This window comes from Podarcis muralis, chromosome 4, assembly GCF_964188315.1.
Source record: "Podarcis muralis chromosome 4, rPodMur119.hap1.1, whole genome shotgun sequence".
Taxonomy (NCBI): domain Eukaryota; kingdom Metazoa; phylum Chordata; class Lepidosauria; order Squamata; family Lacertidae; genus Podarcis; species Podarcis muralis.
The window spans coordinates 10,157,262-10,175,548 of NC_135658.1; the positions used below are offsets into that span (position 1 = coordinate 10,157,262).

At 47.5% G+C, this 18,287-nt stretch overlaps 1 protein-coding gene across 1 annotated transcript in view; it reads right to left on the reverse strand.

Moving 5' to 3' along the window:
• Positions 1-8,268: 8,268 nt before the first annotated feature.
• LOC114595437 (retinal guanylyl cyclase 2) overlaps positions 8,269-18,287 on the reverse strand; it is a 69,914-nt gene continuing 59,895 nt past the window's right edge. The window contains exons 17-20 of the mRNA XM_077926774.1: positions 16,733-16,831; positions 14,147-14,241; positions 10,287-10,372; positions 8,269-8,467 (exon numbers count right to left, since the gene is read on the reverse strand). Coding sequence (XP_077782900.1) covers positions 8,374-8,467; positions 10,287-10,372; positions 14,147-14,241; positions 16,733-16,831 — 374 coding nt within the window. The 3' untranslated portion in view covers positions 8,269-8,373. The remainder of the gene's footprint in view (positions 8,468-10,286; positions 10,373-14,146; positions 14,242-16,732; positions 16,832-18,287) is intronic.

Sequence of the window (18,287 nt, forward strand, 5' to 3'; positions counted from 1 at the left end):
CTCAAAGATCTGGCTTTTTGCATGAAGGGAAGTTTGCAAAAACTCCACTAGATAAGCATCGGATAGCAGTTGCTTAATTGTGATGGCCCGGGAATCCGATTCAGAGGATGAACCGGAGGAATCCCAGCCTGCACAGGAGTCCCCGCCTCCAGGGCCAGCTGAACTGGGGCAGGGCCTTGATTCGGAGGCGCCTGCACCTGTGCCGGATCCTCAGGAGCAGGCACCAGGTGAATCCATTCTGGCTCCAGAAGTAGTTGAGGACTCAGTGCCTACAGGTGAGTCTCCCCCTGGGCCCAGTAACCCTTCAGCCTCTCCTGAACTGCAGAGGCTCAGGGCAGAGAGGCGAAGGGAACTGGTTTATCCCAGGAGGAGTGCTCACCTTAAGGCCAGGAGAGGCGGGTCTCCTGCGGGCCGGGACTGCCCCTGGCCTCAGAGAAGATAAAGGCCGGTCAGCCCGGTCCCAGGTTGCGGGAGCAATGTCGTCGTTGAGTACCTGCTCCTGGTCCGGACCCAGACCTGACCCTCCAGTGTTCCTGTCCCCGCTCAGCTTCCTGCTTCGGACCTCGCCCCGCTCCTTGTGAACTGTTTCCAGGCTAGTGACCCAGGACCAGACTTCGACTACGTCAACGGTAACCTTCCCCCCGGGACCAGCACATTAATGCAAGTGATGTTAATCTATGGAACTCTCTGCCACAGGAGGCAATGCTGGCCATCAGCTGGGATGGCTTTAAAAGAGGCTCTGCCCTGCCTCCATACTTAGAAGCAGCCATGCTTCTGAACGCCAGTTACTGGAAACCACAGAAGGGGAAAGGGCTTTTGTGCCTGGTTCCTGCTGGTGGGTTTCGCGCAGACATCTGGTTGGCCTCTACAAGAACAGGGTGCTGGGCTGCATGGGCCATTGGCCTGATTCAGCAGATTGCTCTTATGCTCTTACGAGATGCTCTACCACTGAGCATGGCCCTCCTGCAATGCGCTAAGGTTTCTTGTTTTGTTTTTTAACTTTTATTTTTTTACCAATCACCAAAACACAAACAGTGAAACCCCCCTGGTGGCTGATACATTGGGTATACAATATTCAATAATATACCGTATTTTTCGCTCTATCGGGCGCACCAGACCCTAGAGCGCACCTAGTTTTTTGGGGGGGGGAAATAAAGGAAAAAAATATATCCCCCCCCAGCCCCAAAGAGCAAAGAAGCCAAGACAGCAAGCGGGATCCATCCGGGCTGCGCTCCCCGGGATTCGGGATGCAGGCAGCTCTCCGCAAGCCGTGGGAGACCTGCACGACTTCCCGCCGGGCTCCCATGGCTTGCGGAGAGCTGCCCGAAGCCCAGGGCACGCTCCGCTGCGCTCCCCGGGCTTCAGGCTTCAGGCTACTATCCACAAGCCTTGGGAGCCCGGCGGGAACTCCTGCCGCTCTCCGAAGGCTTGTGGAAGGCTTCAGCGAAAGCCTGCATTCGCTCCATAGGACGCACACACATTTCCCCTTCATTTTTGGAGGGGGAAAAGTGCGTCCTATACAGCGAAAAATACGGTACATATTCAATAATATAGATATTCAATAATATTCAATAATAACATATTCAAATTAGCCATATGTACACTTCTATACACCTTAACACTCCTCTTTCCACAAGATTTATTTAACTTTTAACATTTTAATTGCCCCAAATTGTTCAAACCTACTCAAATAATTCAGTATCTTCTCAAACCAATCCTCTTTCTCACTGACCTTAAACCCTTTCATTCTATGTAGCTTCACAGGTATTCTAAAATTATAATATTATTCAGTTTTTTCCTCCATTGGTTCACCCCTAGCTCTTCTGCATTTTTCCAATTACTCGCTATAACCTGGCTGCAATTACCATCAATTTTACCCATTTGCATTCCTCTTTTGTTTTTAACTCAGTACTACTCAGGGTAATAAGAACCATTAATTTAGTTATTTCCACGTTCCTTCCCACAATGCCCAATATTTCTATACCAATCTGTTTCCAAAATTCATTAACTAATGGACAATCCCACCACATATGACTGTACGTTCCCATCACTCCACATTTCCTCCAGCAATTCTTACTTCCAGATTTTGTAATATGATATAACCTTACTGGTATATAATACCATTTTTGTACCAGCGTCAACCCCTGTTCCTGGATTATCCTAGAGGTCGCTAAGGGTTTGACCTTAAGCCAACAGCAAGGTACGCTCCATCTTGAATTATATCCCTGCTCCTCATGTTGCAGGACTCAAAATCCAAGCATTCCCTGAAGAGCTTAGCTAGGTGGACCAAGGGTCCAACTCTGTTATGGCAGCTTTCCATTTTCCTAGCATATTTCTAGGGCAGTAGTCTCCAGCAACTGGTACTCAGAAGCAGGTAAAGGTAAAGGACCCCTGGATGGTTAAGTCCAGTCAAAGGCAACAGCAACCTGGGGTTGGTCCGGATGCTGCAGCCAAGTTGCTGAATGGAGTACTTGGATGGGCAAATATCACACCTATGCTGGAGGAACATCACTGGCTGCCAAATAGCTACTGGGATATGCTATGGCTGCCATATTTCAAGAAGTAAAAACCCGGACACAAATGTGACTATTCTATCCATTAAGTTCTGGTGGTCCGTTCTTAACCTGAAACAGTTCTTAACCTGAAGCACTACTTTAGCTAATGGGGCCTCCTGCTGCTGCCATGCCACCGCTGCACGATTTCTGGTCTCATCCTGAAGCAAAGTTCTTAACCCGAGGTACTCTTTCTGGGTTAGCGGAGTCTGTAACCTGAAGCGTATGTAACCTGAAGCGTATGTAACCCGAGGTGCCACTGTATATGTATGTGTTTTATATGTTAATAAAAGAAAGAAAGAAAGAAAGAAAGAAAGAAAGAAAGAAAGAAAGAAAGAAAGAAAGAAAGAAAGCTGATCCTTTGGGCATTGTTTTTGAATGCCTTTTGTGCTGGTATTGTTATGCCGACTGTTTTTTTGTAAGCCCAGTCATTTTCTTCTTATTCACTATTCCATTTATATCCCATATTTCCCCCCAAAGGAGATCAATGTAAATAGGGAGATGAGCTTATTGTCACAACGACCCTGTGAGGAAGGCTAGGCTGACCCCCCCCCCACACACAGAGTAGCTGGCCTAAGTGAGCTTCAGAGGCGAACCGAGTCCTAACCCAAGACACAAATTCTTTTTCGTGAACACCACCGATTCATTTCAATGCCCGAAGCAACTCTGCAGTTTGTGGAGTTTTCCAACCAATGGGGTCCTTACTTTGCATGACCATTTTTTATTTTTTATTGTTTGCAGGGCTTGCAGCTTCGGTCTTCTAAGTCTTCGCTCCGTCTCAGAGTCCTGACCTCTGACCTCTGCCTGGACGATATCCTCTGCCTGACCCTTCAGCTTCTGTTCTTCTGTCCTCCTCAGTGAACTCTGCTGTGGACAGACTCCAAACCATATTCTTGGCACACTTCAGACCATCACACCTTCCTTTTAAAAGCCATGCACCCTGCAATTCTCCCTGTGTTCTTAACCCAGATGTTTCCTTCTGCAGTCCCAGCAAGAAATCTTTGCACCACAGTCTTGTGCGAAAGTTCAGATGTACAATTCCCAGCACCTAACAATGGCTCCTCCATTTATTTATGTGCTTATGTGTAAAGATCCAGGTCCTTTGTTTACTGGGAAGACCTATGTTTACTTCGGGACCCAATGTTCTATTTAAATCCAGTTTATTATTCAGAGGAAGTAATAGTTACCCCTCTGTTCTGCCTTGGTGAGACAGCACCTGCAACGCTGTGTCCAGTTCTGGGCACCACAATTTAAGAAGGATATTGACAAACTGGAAGGTGTGCAGAAAAGGTCTGGAAGCCAAATCCTATAAATTAACAAGCAATACACTAGTAGCTCTTAAATAGCTTCCTGTGCAGATCAGAGGAATAAAATGTAAGCGGCAATCAGAGTTATAGCATTTGTGCTGCAACTTGAAACATTTCACCTCAGGAATTATCCCAGTTAGTTCAGTGGGGCTTCTTCCTTGGCCAATGGGCACAGGATCGCATCCTCCAATATAATGAAATATTTCAATTGAGGAAAGCCTCCCTGCCGAATCAGCAAGGAGATTATTATTACAGTGGTACCTCTGGTTACGTCCGCTTCATGTTACGTTCTTTCAGGTTACGTCCCGCAGCGACCCGTAGGTACCGGAAAGGGTTACTTCCGGATTTCGCGACTCGCGCATGCGCAGATGTGCAAAATGACACCACGCACATGCGCAGAAGCGGGGAATCATGACCCACGCATGTGCAAACGCACCGCTGCGGGTTGCGCTCTTTTCATGTTGCGAACGGGCCTCTGGAACGGATCCCGTTCGCAACCAGAGGTACCACTGTATTTATATTTTTTAAAAAACAGCCATTTTAATTATTTGCAATACATTTGGCACACACACAACCCCCCTCCCAAAAAAACCACCCTGCATACGGTAACCTCCTTTTTAGAAGAGGCAATGCGTGTCTCCTAAATTGTGATGTGAGTATCATCAAACACCAAGCAGGGGGGTTGTTCTCTTAGGAGTTATTTCATGCAGATGGATGGATTCAAACTGATACAATCAATCAGCTCTGGGGTTGTTGTTTTTTAATTTGCTGATGGTCTTAATATGAAGAATTAATGAATACAAATTGATCAGCCAGGGTTTTTCCCCTTCTTCAAATCAAGCGTCCATTACAGTAAAACGAGTCTGGCTGAAAGCAAGCCAATAAAAGACCAATTGATGGATGAATAAATGAGCTGAAATCGAACTCGGATGCAGCTGAGAGAGAAGCAGAGATTGGTTGGCAACGTACATAACTGGGTGTCTGGATCTGCCTTGACTCAATGAGATATATATATGCCAACTGCAAATGAGCTGATGGCCTGGTCCCCAGCGGATTACGATTCAGCCGAGAGCAGCCCAGTCTCCCAGACTTCGCTGTCCGTATGGCGTTTGCCTTCCAGATGTTTTACAGCTTGGAAAGACGTTTCTCATCCCCGAGAAATGTAAAGAATTTCTAAATAGGGTTTTTTAAAAAAGGGTTCAGCCTGCGTTACTCAGCAGGCAAAGTTAGCAAGGGATGTGATGGGGGATGAGAAAAGTTGGAGGGGGCGGAGGGGAGGATCTAAAAAGGAAAAGATTTGGCAGCCGGGCCGTTTCCACCCGTTCGGAAGTCACAAATGTGAGCCTTGTCTACATGTGCTCTCGCGCACAGACACACACAGATTTAATGTGGATTTTAAGAAGCGCTTCGTGCCTGCCCCCTAGTGGAAAGAGATGTGACTTCTTTTGCTATGTTCAGGTAGATGGGTGTTTTCCAAACTTTGGACTACAATTCCCATCGTCCCTGGCCACTGCTAAGGATGATGGGAGTTGTAGTCCAAAAATGGCTGGAGACCCACCCAAATTCAGAGATAACAACAACAACAACAACAACAACAACAACAACAACAACAACAACAACAACAACAACATTTTATTTATACCGCGCCGTCCCGGTCCCCAGCTCAGGGCGGCTAACACCGAATATAAACCACAATAAAACGTAATAGGAAAAAAAAAACAGTTAATTAAAGTACGGCTTAAAATACGGCTTAAAATGCAGCCTCATTTTAGTTGTAGCCCATAAATCAAGACCATAAATGGAGGAAACCTCAGATATCCACCCGAGCCAGCTATCCATGCTGGTTCTACATGGGCCAGCAAAAAAGCCAAGGGAAAATTTATATACCAAATCCCATATAAGGAGTCAGTCCAAGCCGAAGGCCAGGCGGAACAGCTCTGTCTTGCAGGCCCTGTGGAAGGATGTCAAATGCCTTAGGGCCCTGGTCTCTTGTGACAGAGCATTCCACCAAGTCGGGGCCAATGCTGAAAAGGCCCTGGCCCTAGTTGAGACCAATCTAACCTCCTTGAGGCTTGGGACCTACAAAGTGTTGTTATTTATGGACCTTAAGGTCCTCCTCGGGGCATACCAGGAGAGGTGGTCCCATAGGTATGAGGGTCCTAGGCTGTAGATGGAGAGGATGGGCCATTGCCTGATCCAGGATGGGCCATTGGCCTGATACTTAACGGGAATCTTTTCATTCTCAGTAGCTTCTCCCAGATGCTGAACAGGTCAACGCAGGAGGCAGGACACAAAATCCTGTAAAGATGTCACACGTTGATTGCAAGATGGCAAACCAGTCACTCAAACGGTGTCAAAGAACGTCAAAAACCGTCAAGTATTTTAACACATTCATTTTATTAGAGCAGGATGTGAACACACAGAAATACAGGGATGTAGGAAGTTGTCTTATCCCAAGCTAGGCCACTGATCTGTCTAGCCTGTCTTCCGTTCTCCAAGGTTTCAGATGGAGTCCTTAACTTGAGACACCAGGAACTGAACCTGGGGCAATCTGCCAGGTGTTCCACCACTGAGCTATAGGTCTTCCCCAAAGGAAATTTGTCTTCACCTGAGGGCTGGGACCATAGCTCAGGGTTTAGGCTCAGCTTGCAGACGTTCCCAGGTCCAATCCCTGGCATCGCCCATCAGAAGGATCAGGTAGCAGGTGGGCCGCAGGGACTGTGCCAAAGATCCCAGCCGGCCATTGCTTGTCAAAATAGACATGACTGAAGGAGAGTCTCTACTCCCATCGTTCTGCCCAGACACTGAGGTCCAGCTCCAAGGGCCTTCTGGCAGTTCCCTCACTGCAAGAAGCAAAGCTACATGGAACCAGGCAGAGGGCCTTCTCGGTGGTGGTGCCCGCCCTGTGGAACGCCCTCCCATCAGATGTCAAAGAGATAAACAACTACCTAACATTTAGAAGACATCTGAAGGCAGCCCTGTTCAGGGAAGTTTTTAATGTGTGACATGTTAATGTATTTTTAATCTTTGTTGGAAGCCGCCCAGAGTGGCTGGGGAAATCCAGCCAGATGGGTGGGGTACAAATAATAATTTATGATGATGATGATAACTGAATTAGATGGGTAAATACCCTGACCTAATGCAAGGCTACTACTGTGTATGTTCAACAGATCAGCACCTGCCATTCTACATGGTTAAATACCTTATAAAGCTTCTTAAGGCAGACATCAAGCCTTCTATTATCTTTCGTATTTTCCTCTAAAAGTGATACTGCTCTACAAATAATGCCCCATTATTAAGGTTTTCCAGAAAGAACGTTTATAGATCTCACAGTCACGGAGATATGTCTGGATCAGACAGGTTGGCAGGGATGATTTCTCCTCCGGCACCTGCCATAATGCAGCACTGCATCCCCCAAATTGCAGAAATACAGCACTGTGGCACATATTGCACAATTTTGGCCCCTCCTCTTCTTCTCCTCTCTTCCTGGTCTTAGCTTTCAGATTCACAGTGCTCAGTCCACCTGGCTGGGAGAAGATGGTGCAGAGCTATGGTAGCTGCATGTTCAAATCTCTCCCCCCCCCCCCTAAAAGGACTACAGGCAGAACACAGAGATCTCGTTCTCACTGAGGTGCTAAACATGGGTCCGTGATCTTTCCCTGACAAGTTATTGTTTCTACGTGGAAGGATGTTATGGACTGGTTGGACGCAGAGGAATGGTGGGAGGAACCAGCTGGAGAACCACCAAGGGAAGAAGGCTCAGAGCCAGATGATGGGATTGCAACGAGTGGTCAGAAGGAGAAGAGGGAGCAGACTAGGAACAGGAGGTGTCGGAAGGTGGAGGTGCAACAGGGCAAAGTGAGCTGGGAGAGTCGGTGACAGACAGTAGTCCAGAATCAGAGGCAGAAGGTGAAGTAGGCTAGTGGGTGGAGGGAGGCCAAGAGGGAGAGAGGAGTCAGGTTGGTGAAGAAGCGAGGGTGTCTCCCTCTCCTGCCACAACAAGCTCCCCTCCCTGCTGGTCTCCCAGGACCCACCCAAAGAGGCATGAAGAGGGCGAGGCTGGGATCCAAGGGGGAATGCCTGTTGCGTCCTCCTCACGCTGCCCTACCAGCATGGGCTGGGAAGCTGAGATGAGGAGGAAGCAACAGGGCAGACAGGAGCCCTTCCAAGCATTCCGACTGATTTGCTGCAATGCTTTGCAAGACGTGGGATGGGACCCTGGACCCCTATGCGATGCCACTAGGGTCATCTAGCTCAAACTCCTGCAATGCCGGAATCACAACTAAAACCGCATTATTTCCCCAGCCCAGGAATCCTAAATATTGCCACGGGGCTAGAATCCTGCACACAGATTTCCATGCTGGTTCCATCCAGACCTTTCTCAGCAGCCAAACTGAAGCAGGCACAGAGGTGGTGGCCCGGATCGTGGCGATCAGCCACGGCTTTAAAAGAAACAGAATTTAGCGCATGGTTGTTCGCTATTTTCCCGCAGTTCTTCTTTGCCTTCTATCTCTTCAGGACTGTTTGCTGGGCTTGCTAGTGGACTTTCTCTTGGAATCCCTCAAGGCGGCTTTGATTTCTTGAGTCACTGTGTCCTGCCACGGCTGGCTGCAAAAGATGAGCGGCAAATAGGAAACCACCTCTCTGGTGGGGGGCGGTGGGCGATAAGGACTTTGCCGAACTAAAGCCCATTCGCTCCCCATGCCCAGAACAACCCGCCCTAGTATAAAAACCTGCTTGCACACTCAACAGTCGGAACTTCCTTGTCCCCAGATAACAGGAATTTATGTGCTTTATTTTGGAAGGTTTATGAGCTGTTTCATCCAAGGGTTGCCAACATGGCGTATGGCGGGGCCAATGGCGGCCACATACCACCCTGTAGTAATGAGCTTTCACTCTCTGGGAAAGTACCGTATTTTTCGCTCCATAAGACACACTTTTTCCCTCCTAAAAAGTAAGGGGAAATGTCTGTGCGTCTTATGGAGTGAATGTGTGGTCAATCGCTGGCTCCCTTTCCGGCCCCGGCCCCTTGGCCAGGCCTCCATTTTTGAATGTTCTGCAATGGAGGCTGTTTGTTTCCCCACCGACATGTGACTGGCTGATTAGTTTATCTGTCTGGAAACAGTAGAAAGGGCTCCCTTTCCTTTCCTATGGAAGCTGCAGAACTGTGAGTTGAACCCCATAAAAACAGGATTCTTTCCCTTTGCAAAGTAACCTCAACAACTTTGAGCTGATCCTCAAAAAATGAGGCTTTTTCCCCTTTGCAAAAGAAGCTGCATAATTGTGAGCTGATCCTCAAAAAACCGGGGCTTTCCCCCTTTCCTCCTCTAAAAACTAGGAGCGTCTTATGGTCAGGTGCGTCTTATGGAGTGAAAAATACGGTACGTAGAGCTGAAGGAGGAAGTTGGAAGAACGACGCTCTTCCCTACTTCCTCTTGCGGCTCTATGGGCTTCTCAAGGCTCAGATTCATTCTAAGGGATCTGACTTTTGCCCACATTCCTTGGAAAAGTGACGTATGTGGTGTCCGCACACTTTTTGGTGGCTCCCTGATCAGGAAGAGAGGGTGTCACCCACAGTTTTCTCTTTTTGTTAAGCACTTTGAGGGGTTTTGTTTGTTTGTTTGTTTGTTTGTTTGTTTACAATGTATAAATGTTAATAAATAATAAATAAATATTTCGCTCATTCCAGGGCTACCTTTGAAGGTGACCCGGAAACTACAACTATTCGAGAATGCAGCAGCTAGACAGGTGACTGGGAGCGGCCGCTGAGACCACATAACACCGGTCTTGAAAGACCTACATTGGCTCCCAGTACGTATCCGAGCACAATTCAGAGTGTTGGTGCTGACCTTCAAAGCCTTAAACAGCCTTGGCCCAGTAGACCTGAAGGAGCATCTCCACCCCCATTTTCCAGCCCAGAAACTGAGGTACAGCGCTGAGGGCCTTCTGGCGGTTCCTTTATTGCAAGAAGTGAGGTTACAGGGAACCAGGCAGAAGGCCTTCTCGATAGTGGTGCCCACCCTGTGGAATGCCCTCCCATCAGATGTCAAAGAGATAAACAACTACCTGACTTTTAGAAGACATCTGAAGGCAGCCCTGTTTAGGGAAGTTTTTAATGTTTGATGTTTTATTGTATTTTTAATATTCTGTTTTGAGCCACCCGGAGGTCCGTTCTTAACCTGAGGTACCACTTTAGCTAATGGGACCTCCTGCTGCCACCATGCCGCTGCTGCGCGATTTCTGTTCTCATCCTGAAGCAAAGTTCTTAACCTGAGGTACTATTTCTGTGTTAGCGGAGGCTGTAACCTGAAGCGTATGTAACCTGAAGTGTCTGTAACCCGAGGTACCACTGTGTATTTGTGTGTGTGTGTGTGTGTGTGAGTGTGTTGTTGTTGTTGTTGTTCTTAAAGCCCACAACTGTACTCACCCTGGTTTCACTTCAGGAGGACGTGGTAATGGTTTGGTGAAGCCCTTCTTTCCTACCAGCCAATAGGTTTCTTCTAACCCTTTGCCCTATAAGCATGGAAAAGGGAGACCATCAAAACTCACTGAAAAGGTCAGCGCAATTTTGCAAATAATAACCTCAAGTTTTCCAACTGGGAAGTGCAGATGTGTTGGGCCCAGCAAAGTAACTGCACAAGCACAACAAAACCTGCATGTGCGACAGAATTTCCCCCAGTCCCCCTGTACACCCGGGAACCCCCAAAATCTGCAGATCTGCCCTGGGGGTTCCCGAACCCTCCAGATCAGATTTGGAGAAGTGCAGAAGGAGGAGGAGGAAGAGGGCACCTTGTGTGGTGCATAAAAGGTAAAGGTAAAGGGACCACTGACCATTAGGTCCAGTCGTGGCCGACTCTGGGGTTGCGGCACTTATCTTGCTTTATTGGCCGAGGGAGCCGGCATACAGCTTCCGGGTCATGTGGCCAGCATGACTAAGGCACTTCTGGCGAACCAGAGCAGCGCACGCAAACGCTGTTTACCTTCCCGCTGGAGTGGTACCTATTTATCTACTTGCACTTTGACGTGCTTTCGAACTGCTAGGTTGGCAGGAGCAGGGACCGAGCAATGGGAGCTCACCCCATCACGGGGATTCGAACTGCCGACCTTCTGATTGGCAAGTCCTAGGCTATGTGGTTTAATCCACAGTGCCACCCAGGTCCCTGTGTGGTGCATAGGAAGGGACAAGCCCATCAATTTCACTTTCTTTCAGATCCCCATTTCTACATCCGTTTGCATAATTTTTTAAGCCATCGTGAAAATTCATCAACCTTTTAGTGCAAATTTCCCCTGGCATAAATACGTTTCTGTGCAATTTGGCCCAAGAGACCCGTTTTTGCAAAGCCATTTCCCCATATTATACGTTATGTTCACTATTAGATGCATTTTTAAAATAATAATTTATTATTTATACCCCGCCCATCTGACTGGCTTTCCCCCGCCACTCTGGGCGGCTTCCAACTGAATATTAAAAACAATACAGCACGCTGGCATGTGCATTTTTGCACACATTATCTGGCTGGAGAACTGCTTTGCAAAATTCGGAGAAGTGTGAATTTCAAAGAACGGCTGTGTTTTGGTTCAGGTATCATTTCGGCAATCAAAATATTCCATAGGTTGGTCTTCAAATGCAAACTGAATTGAATTCCTCCTCCATCCCGAGTGGAAGTCGTTCCACTTGTACACTTCATGCTGAACAGCCTTTCCTCCACCTGGTGACCTGCAGATGTCTTGGACTAAGATCTAGTTTCCCCTCCTTCTCCTTACATCTCATTTAAAGATCTCTGAGAGATCTGCATTGGCTCCCAGGACGTTTCCGAGCACAATTAAAAGTGTTGGTGCTGAACTTTCAAGCCCTAAACGGCCTCGGTCCTGTATACCTGAAGGAGCATCTCCACCCCCATCGTTCAGCCCGGACACTGAAGTCCAGCACTGAGGGCCTTCAGGCGGTTCCCTCATTGAGAGAAGTGAGGTTACAGGGAACCAGACTGAGGGCCTTCTCGGTAGTGGCACCCACCCTGTGGAACACCCTCCCTTCAGATGTGAAGGAAATAAGCAGCTATCCTATCTTTAAAAGACATCTGAAGGCAGGCCTGCTTAGGGAAGTTTTTAATATTTAACGCTGTACTGTTTTTAACACTTGACTGGGAGCTGCCCAGAGTGGCTGGGGAAACTTAGCCAGATGGGCGGGGTATAAATAATAAATTATTATTGTTATTATTATATTAAAGCTGATCTCTACCAGTCCAGGGACCTTTCGGTCCACCAAGCTGAGTGTTGCCTCCTCTGGCTGGCAGAAGCTCCTCCTGGTTCTGCAACAAAGCTCTTCCCCATCATCTGCTTCCTAAGGCCATCTAACACAGCCTTTCTCAACCTGTGAGTCCCCAGATGTTGTCGAACTACAACTATCATCACCCCTAGGTGGCAAGACCAGAGCTCAGGGATGATGGGAGTTGTAGTCCTACATTGGCTCCCAGTACATTTCCAAGCACAATTCAAAGTGTTGGTGCTGACCTTGAAAGCCCTAAACGGCCTCAGCCCAGTAGACCTGAAGGAGCGTCTCCACCCCCATCGTTCAGCCCGGACACTGAGGTCCAGCGCTGAGGGCCTTCAGGCGGTTCCTTCATTGCAAGAAGTGAGGTTACAGGGAACCAGGCAGAGGGCCTTCTCGGTAGTGGCACCCGCCCTGTAGAACGGCCTCCCACCAGATGTCAAGGAGATAAACAACTACCTGACTTTTAGAAGACATCTGAAGGCAGCCCTGTTCAGGGAAGTTTTTAATGTGTGACATTTTAGTGTATTTTTGGTCTCTGTGGAAGCCGCCCAGAGTGACTGGGGAAACCCAGCCAGATGGGTGGGGTACAAATAAATTATTATTATTATTATTATTATTATTATTATTATTATTATTATTATCCAGCAACATCTGGGGACCCACAGGTTGAGAACTGCTGATCTAACAGGAGATGCTGGAGATTGAACCTGAGACCTCCTCGGTCCTATTGCCTGGGGTTCCATACGTCCAGAATTTCCCAGACTTATCCGAGATTTATCTCTCGGAAATAGTGCCTGGGCGGAATTTCCGAAAATCGGTAAAAATGTCTGGGGAAACCCGGGCGTATGGCAACCCATGTCAGAAGTGTTTATTTTTGGAGCGAATTTCCTAAAATGAAATGAACCTTCTGCATTCACAGCAGATGTCCTGTCTGCAACCTGTGGCCATTCTCTATTTTTGATGGTTGGTGTTTGTGCAGATGAACAAAGGAAACTGCCTTCTAACAGAATCAGTCTAGAGCATAGCTGTCAACTTTCAGATTTGAAAATAAGGGATCAGCAGCCTCCCCTGCCCCGGGGACAGTCTACAGGATATCTAACAATCCGGGATAGCAGTGGGAAGCAGCGGGAAACGGCGCTGGAATAAGGATAAAGGTAAAGGGACCCCTGATCATTAGGTCCAGTTGTGACCGACTCTGGGGTTGCGGCGCTCATCTCGCTTTATTGGCCAAGGAGCTGGTGTACAGCTTCCGGGTCATGTGGCCAGCAGGACTAAGACGCTTCTGGCGAACCAGAGCAGCGCACGGAAATGCCATTTACCTTCCCGCTGGAGCGGTACCTATTTATCTACTTGCACTTTGACATGCTTTTGAACTGCTAGGTTGGCAGGAGCAGGGAGCGAGAAACGGGAGCTCACCCCGTCGCGGGGATTCGAACCGCCGCCCTTTTGATTGGCAAGTCCTAGGCTCTGTGGTTTAACCCACAGCGGGAATTTCTTGCAAAAAAACAGGAAGGTTGACAGCGATGGTCTAGAGTCAGCCTACACCAGGGGTCAGCAAACTTTTTCAGCAGGGGGCTGGTCCACTGTCCCTCAGACTATATATTTTTTTTGGGGGGGGGGGAATGAACAAATTCCTATGCCCCACAAATAACCCAGATGCATTTTAAATAAAAGCACACATTCTACTCATATAAAAACACGATGACTGTCCGCGGGCCGGATTTAGAAGGCGATTGGGCTGCATCTGGCCCCTGGGCCTTAGTTTGCCTACCCATGGCCTACACTGACTGGAAGCATCTCTCCAGGGTGTTGGGCAGTGAACATGTGCAGCCCTGCCTGGGGGCTGAACCTGAGACCTTCCACATGCCAAGCATATGTTCCGTCACTGAGCTTTGGCCCCTTGTTGCTCTATCACTCCCCTGAAAGCGAAAATGTTGTCTTTGGCAAAGCAAGAAGGTTGGCCAGGAGACAAGAGCCTTCCAGACAGATGTCTCCGTCCAGATCAGATTCCTTACCTTCAGCTCCGTCTTTCCCCTGAATTCTACTTTATAACCTTCATTTAGGCTCTTCAGGGTTTTCATGGTGTTTCGGCTGATGTGGATTCTGTACGCTGCCATTTTTATTTTTTTTAAGAAAAGGGGGAAAGGAAGAAAAGTTTCAACTTCAGATCTTTGTCACGTTTCCAAGAGTCAGAGTCTACCTGTCGGGACTGGCCCACCCTTCAGCCTCGCTGAGGCAGTCGCCTTGGGTGGCAGTGTCACGGCTAAAATGGCCGCTGTTTCTTTAATGCTTAAAAAGCAGGGTCAGCATGAGTCAGCGGCCTGCACCGGGTTGTATATATAGAGTGAGAAATGTTAGTTTGTTTGTTGGGTTGGTTGGTTGGTTGGTTGGTTAGTGAAAGCTGGTTGTGTTGATGTGTGTATAGTTGGTCAGTCGCTTTTGCACAAAGACTTTTAAGAATAAAAGCAGAAAGTGCTCTGCAAGGATATTCTTGTGGATTCTTTTATGCTGACAAGGGTCTGAGGACCAGGCTGAGGAGACAAAGGGAGGTCAGAACCCTTTTTTTTTTTTACAAACACTGACAGGTTATGGGCCCAGTGTTTCTGAGCATGTGCAGAGTGCAAAACGACTGACAGCATCTCAGTAGGGAGCTGGTGAGTCCTGGTTGTGTCACCTCAGCTGGTGACGGAGGAGGCAGGGACGCCATCTTGTTTTGCCTCAAGCGGCCAAATGGCTTGGGCCGGCCCTGCCGTTGGTGCCTATTTTCAAAAAGCACCAATAGAGGTGGAGCAGGAATTGGTAGGAACTTCGGAAGCTGCCATTTACTGAGTCAGACCATTGCTCTATCTCTCTCACTGCTGCCTGCACTGACCGGCAGAGGCTCTCTAGGATTTTGGGTGTGGAAACTTTCTCATCACTTCCTGGGGTTGCCAGGGAAGGAATCTGGGGCCTTCTGCAGAAAAGCAGGTGTTCCACCATTGATTTATGTAGGTCTTTCCCCATCCAAGAGAGGCCTAATCTATCTCTGAGGACGTTCCACTGGCAGGAAGAGCTGCTTATTCAATCATTCAGACAGGCCTTTGGGTTGAAATGTGTTTTAAAAATTGGTTTTAACATCGTTTTTATGCATTGGTTTAATCACTTTGTTTCCCCAACTTCCTCCCCAAGGAGCCTAGATTGGCCAACAGCCAGAGAACAATACAATTACAATACAATGAAAATATTCAAAACATTCTAAAGCAGTTAAACTACACACATGCCCCCACAGCTAATTATTGCAGCTCACTGGGAACGTTTTTCGATTCTCCCGGAGTGATCTACCTCAATTGTACATAAGAACACAAAGAGAGCCTGCGAGATCAGGCCAATGGTCCATCTATACCAAGAAAAAAGCAAACCAAGAACTCAGGCCAATATAAGTTTCAGTAGTGGGAGTGGTTCCTACTCGCAAATCAATAGTCGATTGTAACAAAAACTAATCCATTCAAAAGGCCTTGCATGAGAACGTTTTCAGTACAGTGGCACCTCGGTTTTCGAACAGCTTACTTCATGAACAACTTAGAACCCAAATGCTGCAAAACCGGAAGTAGGTGTTCTGGTTTTCAAACTTTTTTTGGGAAGTTGAATGTACTCCGTTTTGAGTCCCCCTGTGTTTCCTGTTGCGCTGCTAATTTGCACCCCCCCCCCCCGTTGTAATTCAAGCCTTCCGTTTCCGAATGCAGTGTTCTGAGGTGATATTTGGAGCTTATATTTGGTGCTTTTGTTTTTGCTATTTATTTTGCGTCTTTTGTTTTGAGGCTTTTTCAGTTAATTTGTTTTTGTGACTGTGTGGATCCCAGTTCAGTTGCTGATTGATTGATTGATTGATTGATTGATTGACTGACTGATTGTGTGACCGCGGGAATGGATAAAAGCCTCCCTCCCCCCAGCCAAACAATGACTATCATTAGTGCGGGTAAGAAATTATCATCATCATCATCTACAATACTGTTTTATTTATTTTATAGTACAGTACATTGATTATGGGACGCGGGTGGCGCTGTGGGTAAAAGCGCCTAGGGCTTGCCGATCGAAAGGTCGGCGGTTCGAATCCCCGCGGCGGGGTGCGCTCCCGTTGCTCGGTCCCAGCGCCTGCCAACCTAGCAGTTCGAAAGCACCCCCAGGTGCAAGTAGATAAATAGGGACCGCTTACTGGCGGGAAGGTAAACGGCCATGTGACCCGGAAGTGTCTCCAGACAGCGCTGGCCCCCGGCCTCTTAAGTGAGATGGGCGCACAACCCTAGAGTCTGTCAAGACTGGCCCGTACGGGCAGGGGTACCTTTACCTTTTACATTGATTATACTTTCATTTTAAGGAGCAATGGTCTCGTTAGATAGTAACATTCATGCTAAATTGCTGTTTTAGGGGTTGCTTTTAAAAGGTTGGAACGGATTAATCCATTTTGCATTGCTTCCTATGGGAAAGCACGCCTTGGCTTTGGAACGCTTTGGTTTTGGAACGGACGTCCAGAAAAAGATTAAGTTTGAGAACCAAGGTATCACTGTGCTTGTGGCCAAGCCAGCATTTGCTAAAAAAAAACCAACAACACCAAGAAGACTTACGCAACCCGGTGGACTCTATCCGCGAAGCTGTATTCACCGTGTCCCCAAAGAGACAGTAGCGTGGCATAGTGAGACCCACCACCCCAGCAGCGCACGGACCTAGAAAACAGAAGTGCATTGGGTGAAAGTGGAATGGATATGAGCTGCACCAGATATTGAAACACAGGAATCCTTAGTCCATCTAGCTTTCTAATGCCAACACCAGGCTCTCCCTGGTTTCAGACATGGGCACTGGTGCCAATTCTATGGGCCAAGGTGTCTTCGGCCCCCTCAAGCAGTGGTGTAGCGTGGGGGGTGCAGGGGGGGCGGCCGCACCGGGCGCAACATGGGGGGGCCGCGCTCGCTGTAGCAGAGCCCCATGTCTTGTGGAACCGACGAGCTGGCAGCGGCTCTCAGCGCTCGCCGCGGTCCCCGCGCGTCAGGGCCGCAGAGGGCGCGCCAGGCAGCCCCTCCTCACAGCCCTGCCGCCGCCGCTACTGCTGCAGCTGCTGGGCCATGTTGCATTTTCCTCGCCTCTCTGCCCTCCTCCTCCGGGCAAGTGGCGTCGAGGAACATTTTATCACATGTGGTGGGAATGTAAAAAAGTGAAAAAAACCTCTGGGAAATGATATATAATGAGATGGAAAAAATGTTGAAATATACATTTATTAAGAAACCAGAAGCATTTTTTACTTGGCATTGTAGGAGATGATAAACAGAAAGGATTGTAAGTTATTTTTGTATGCAATGACGGCAGCAAGAATATTATTGGCACAAAATTGGAAGCAAGAAGAATTACCGACGAAAGAAGAACGGAGGACGAAAATGATGGACTAGGCAGAATTAGATAAACTAACAGGAAGAATTCGAAACCTGCGGGACCAGAGATTCTCAGAAGACTGGAGTAAATTTACAGACTACTTGAAAAGTAATTGTGATGAACAGATAATGCTAGTAGGTTTGCAAGAGGTTTTGTAAGGTGAATTATTTGAAATATTGCAAAAAAGATAATGAGGAGGATTGTTAGTTAAAGATAATTAAAGGTAATATGAAATTAAGAAATGCATAATAAGTGATAAGAATGGAAAATCATCAGAGGTGTTGGCGTCCAAAAATTATTGTATAAGATGAGACGTTTTGTTGTATGAATGATTAATATGTTAAAACTAATAAAAATGTATGTATATATATATGTGTGTGTGTGTATATATATATATATGGAATATATATATGTATATATGTGTATATATGTGTATATGTGTGTGTGTGTGTGTGTGTGTGTGTATATGGAATATATATATGTATATATATATATGGAAGTGAGAGCTGGACCATAAAGAAGGCTGATCGCCGAAGAATTGATGCTTTCGAATTATGGTGCTGGAGGAGACACTTGAGAGTCCCATGGACTGCAAGAAGATCAAACACATCCATTCTTAAGGAAATCAGCCCTGAGTGCTCACTGGAAGGAGAGATCGTGAAACTGAGGCTCCAGTACTTTGGCCACCTCATGAGAAGAGAAGACTCCCTGGAGAAGACACTGATGCTGGGAAAGATGGAGGGCAGAAGGAGAAGG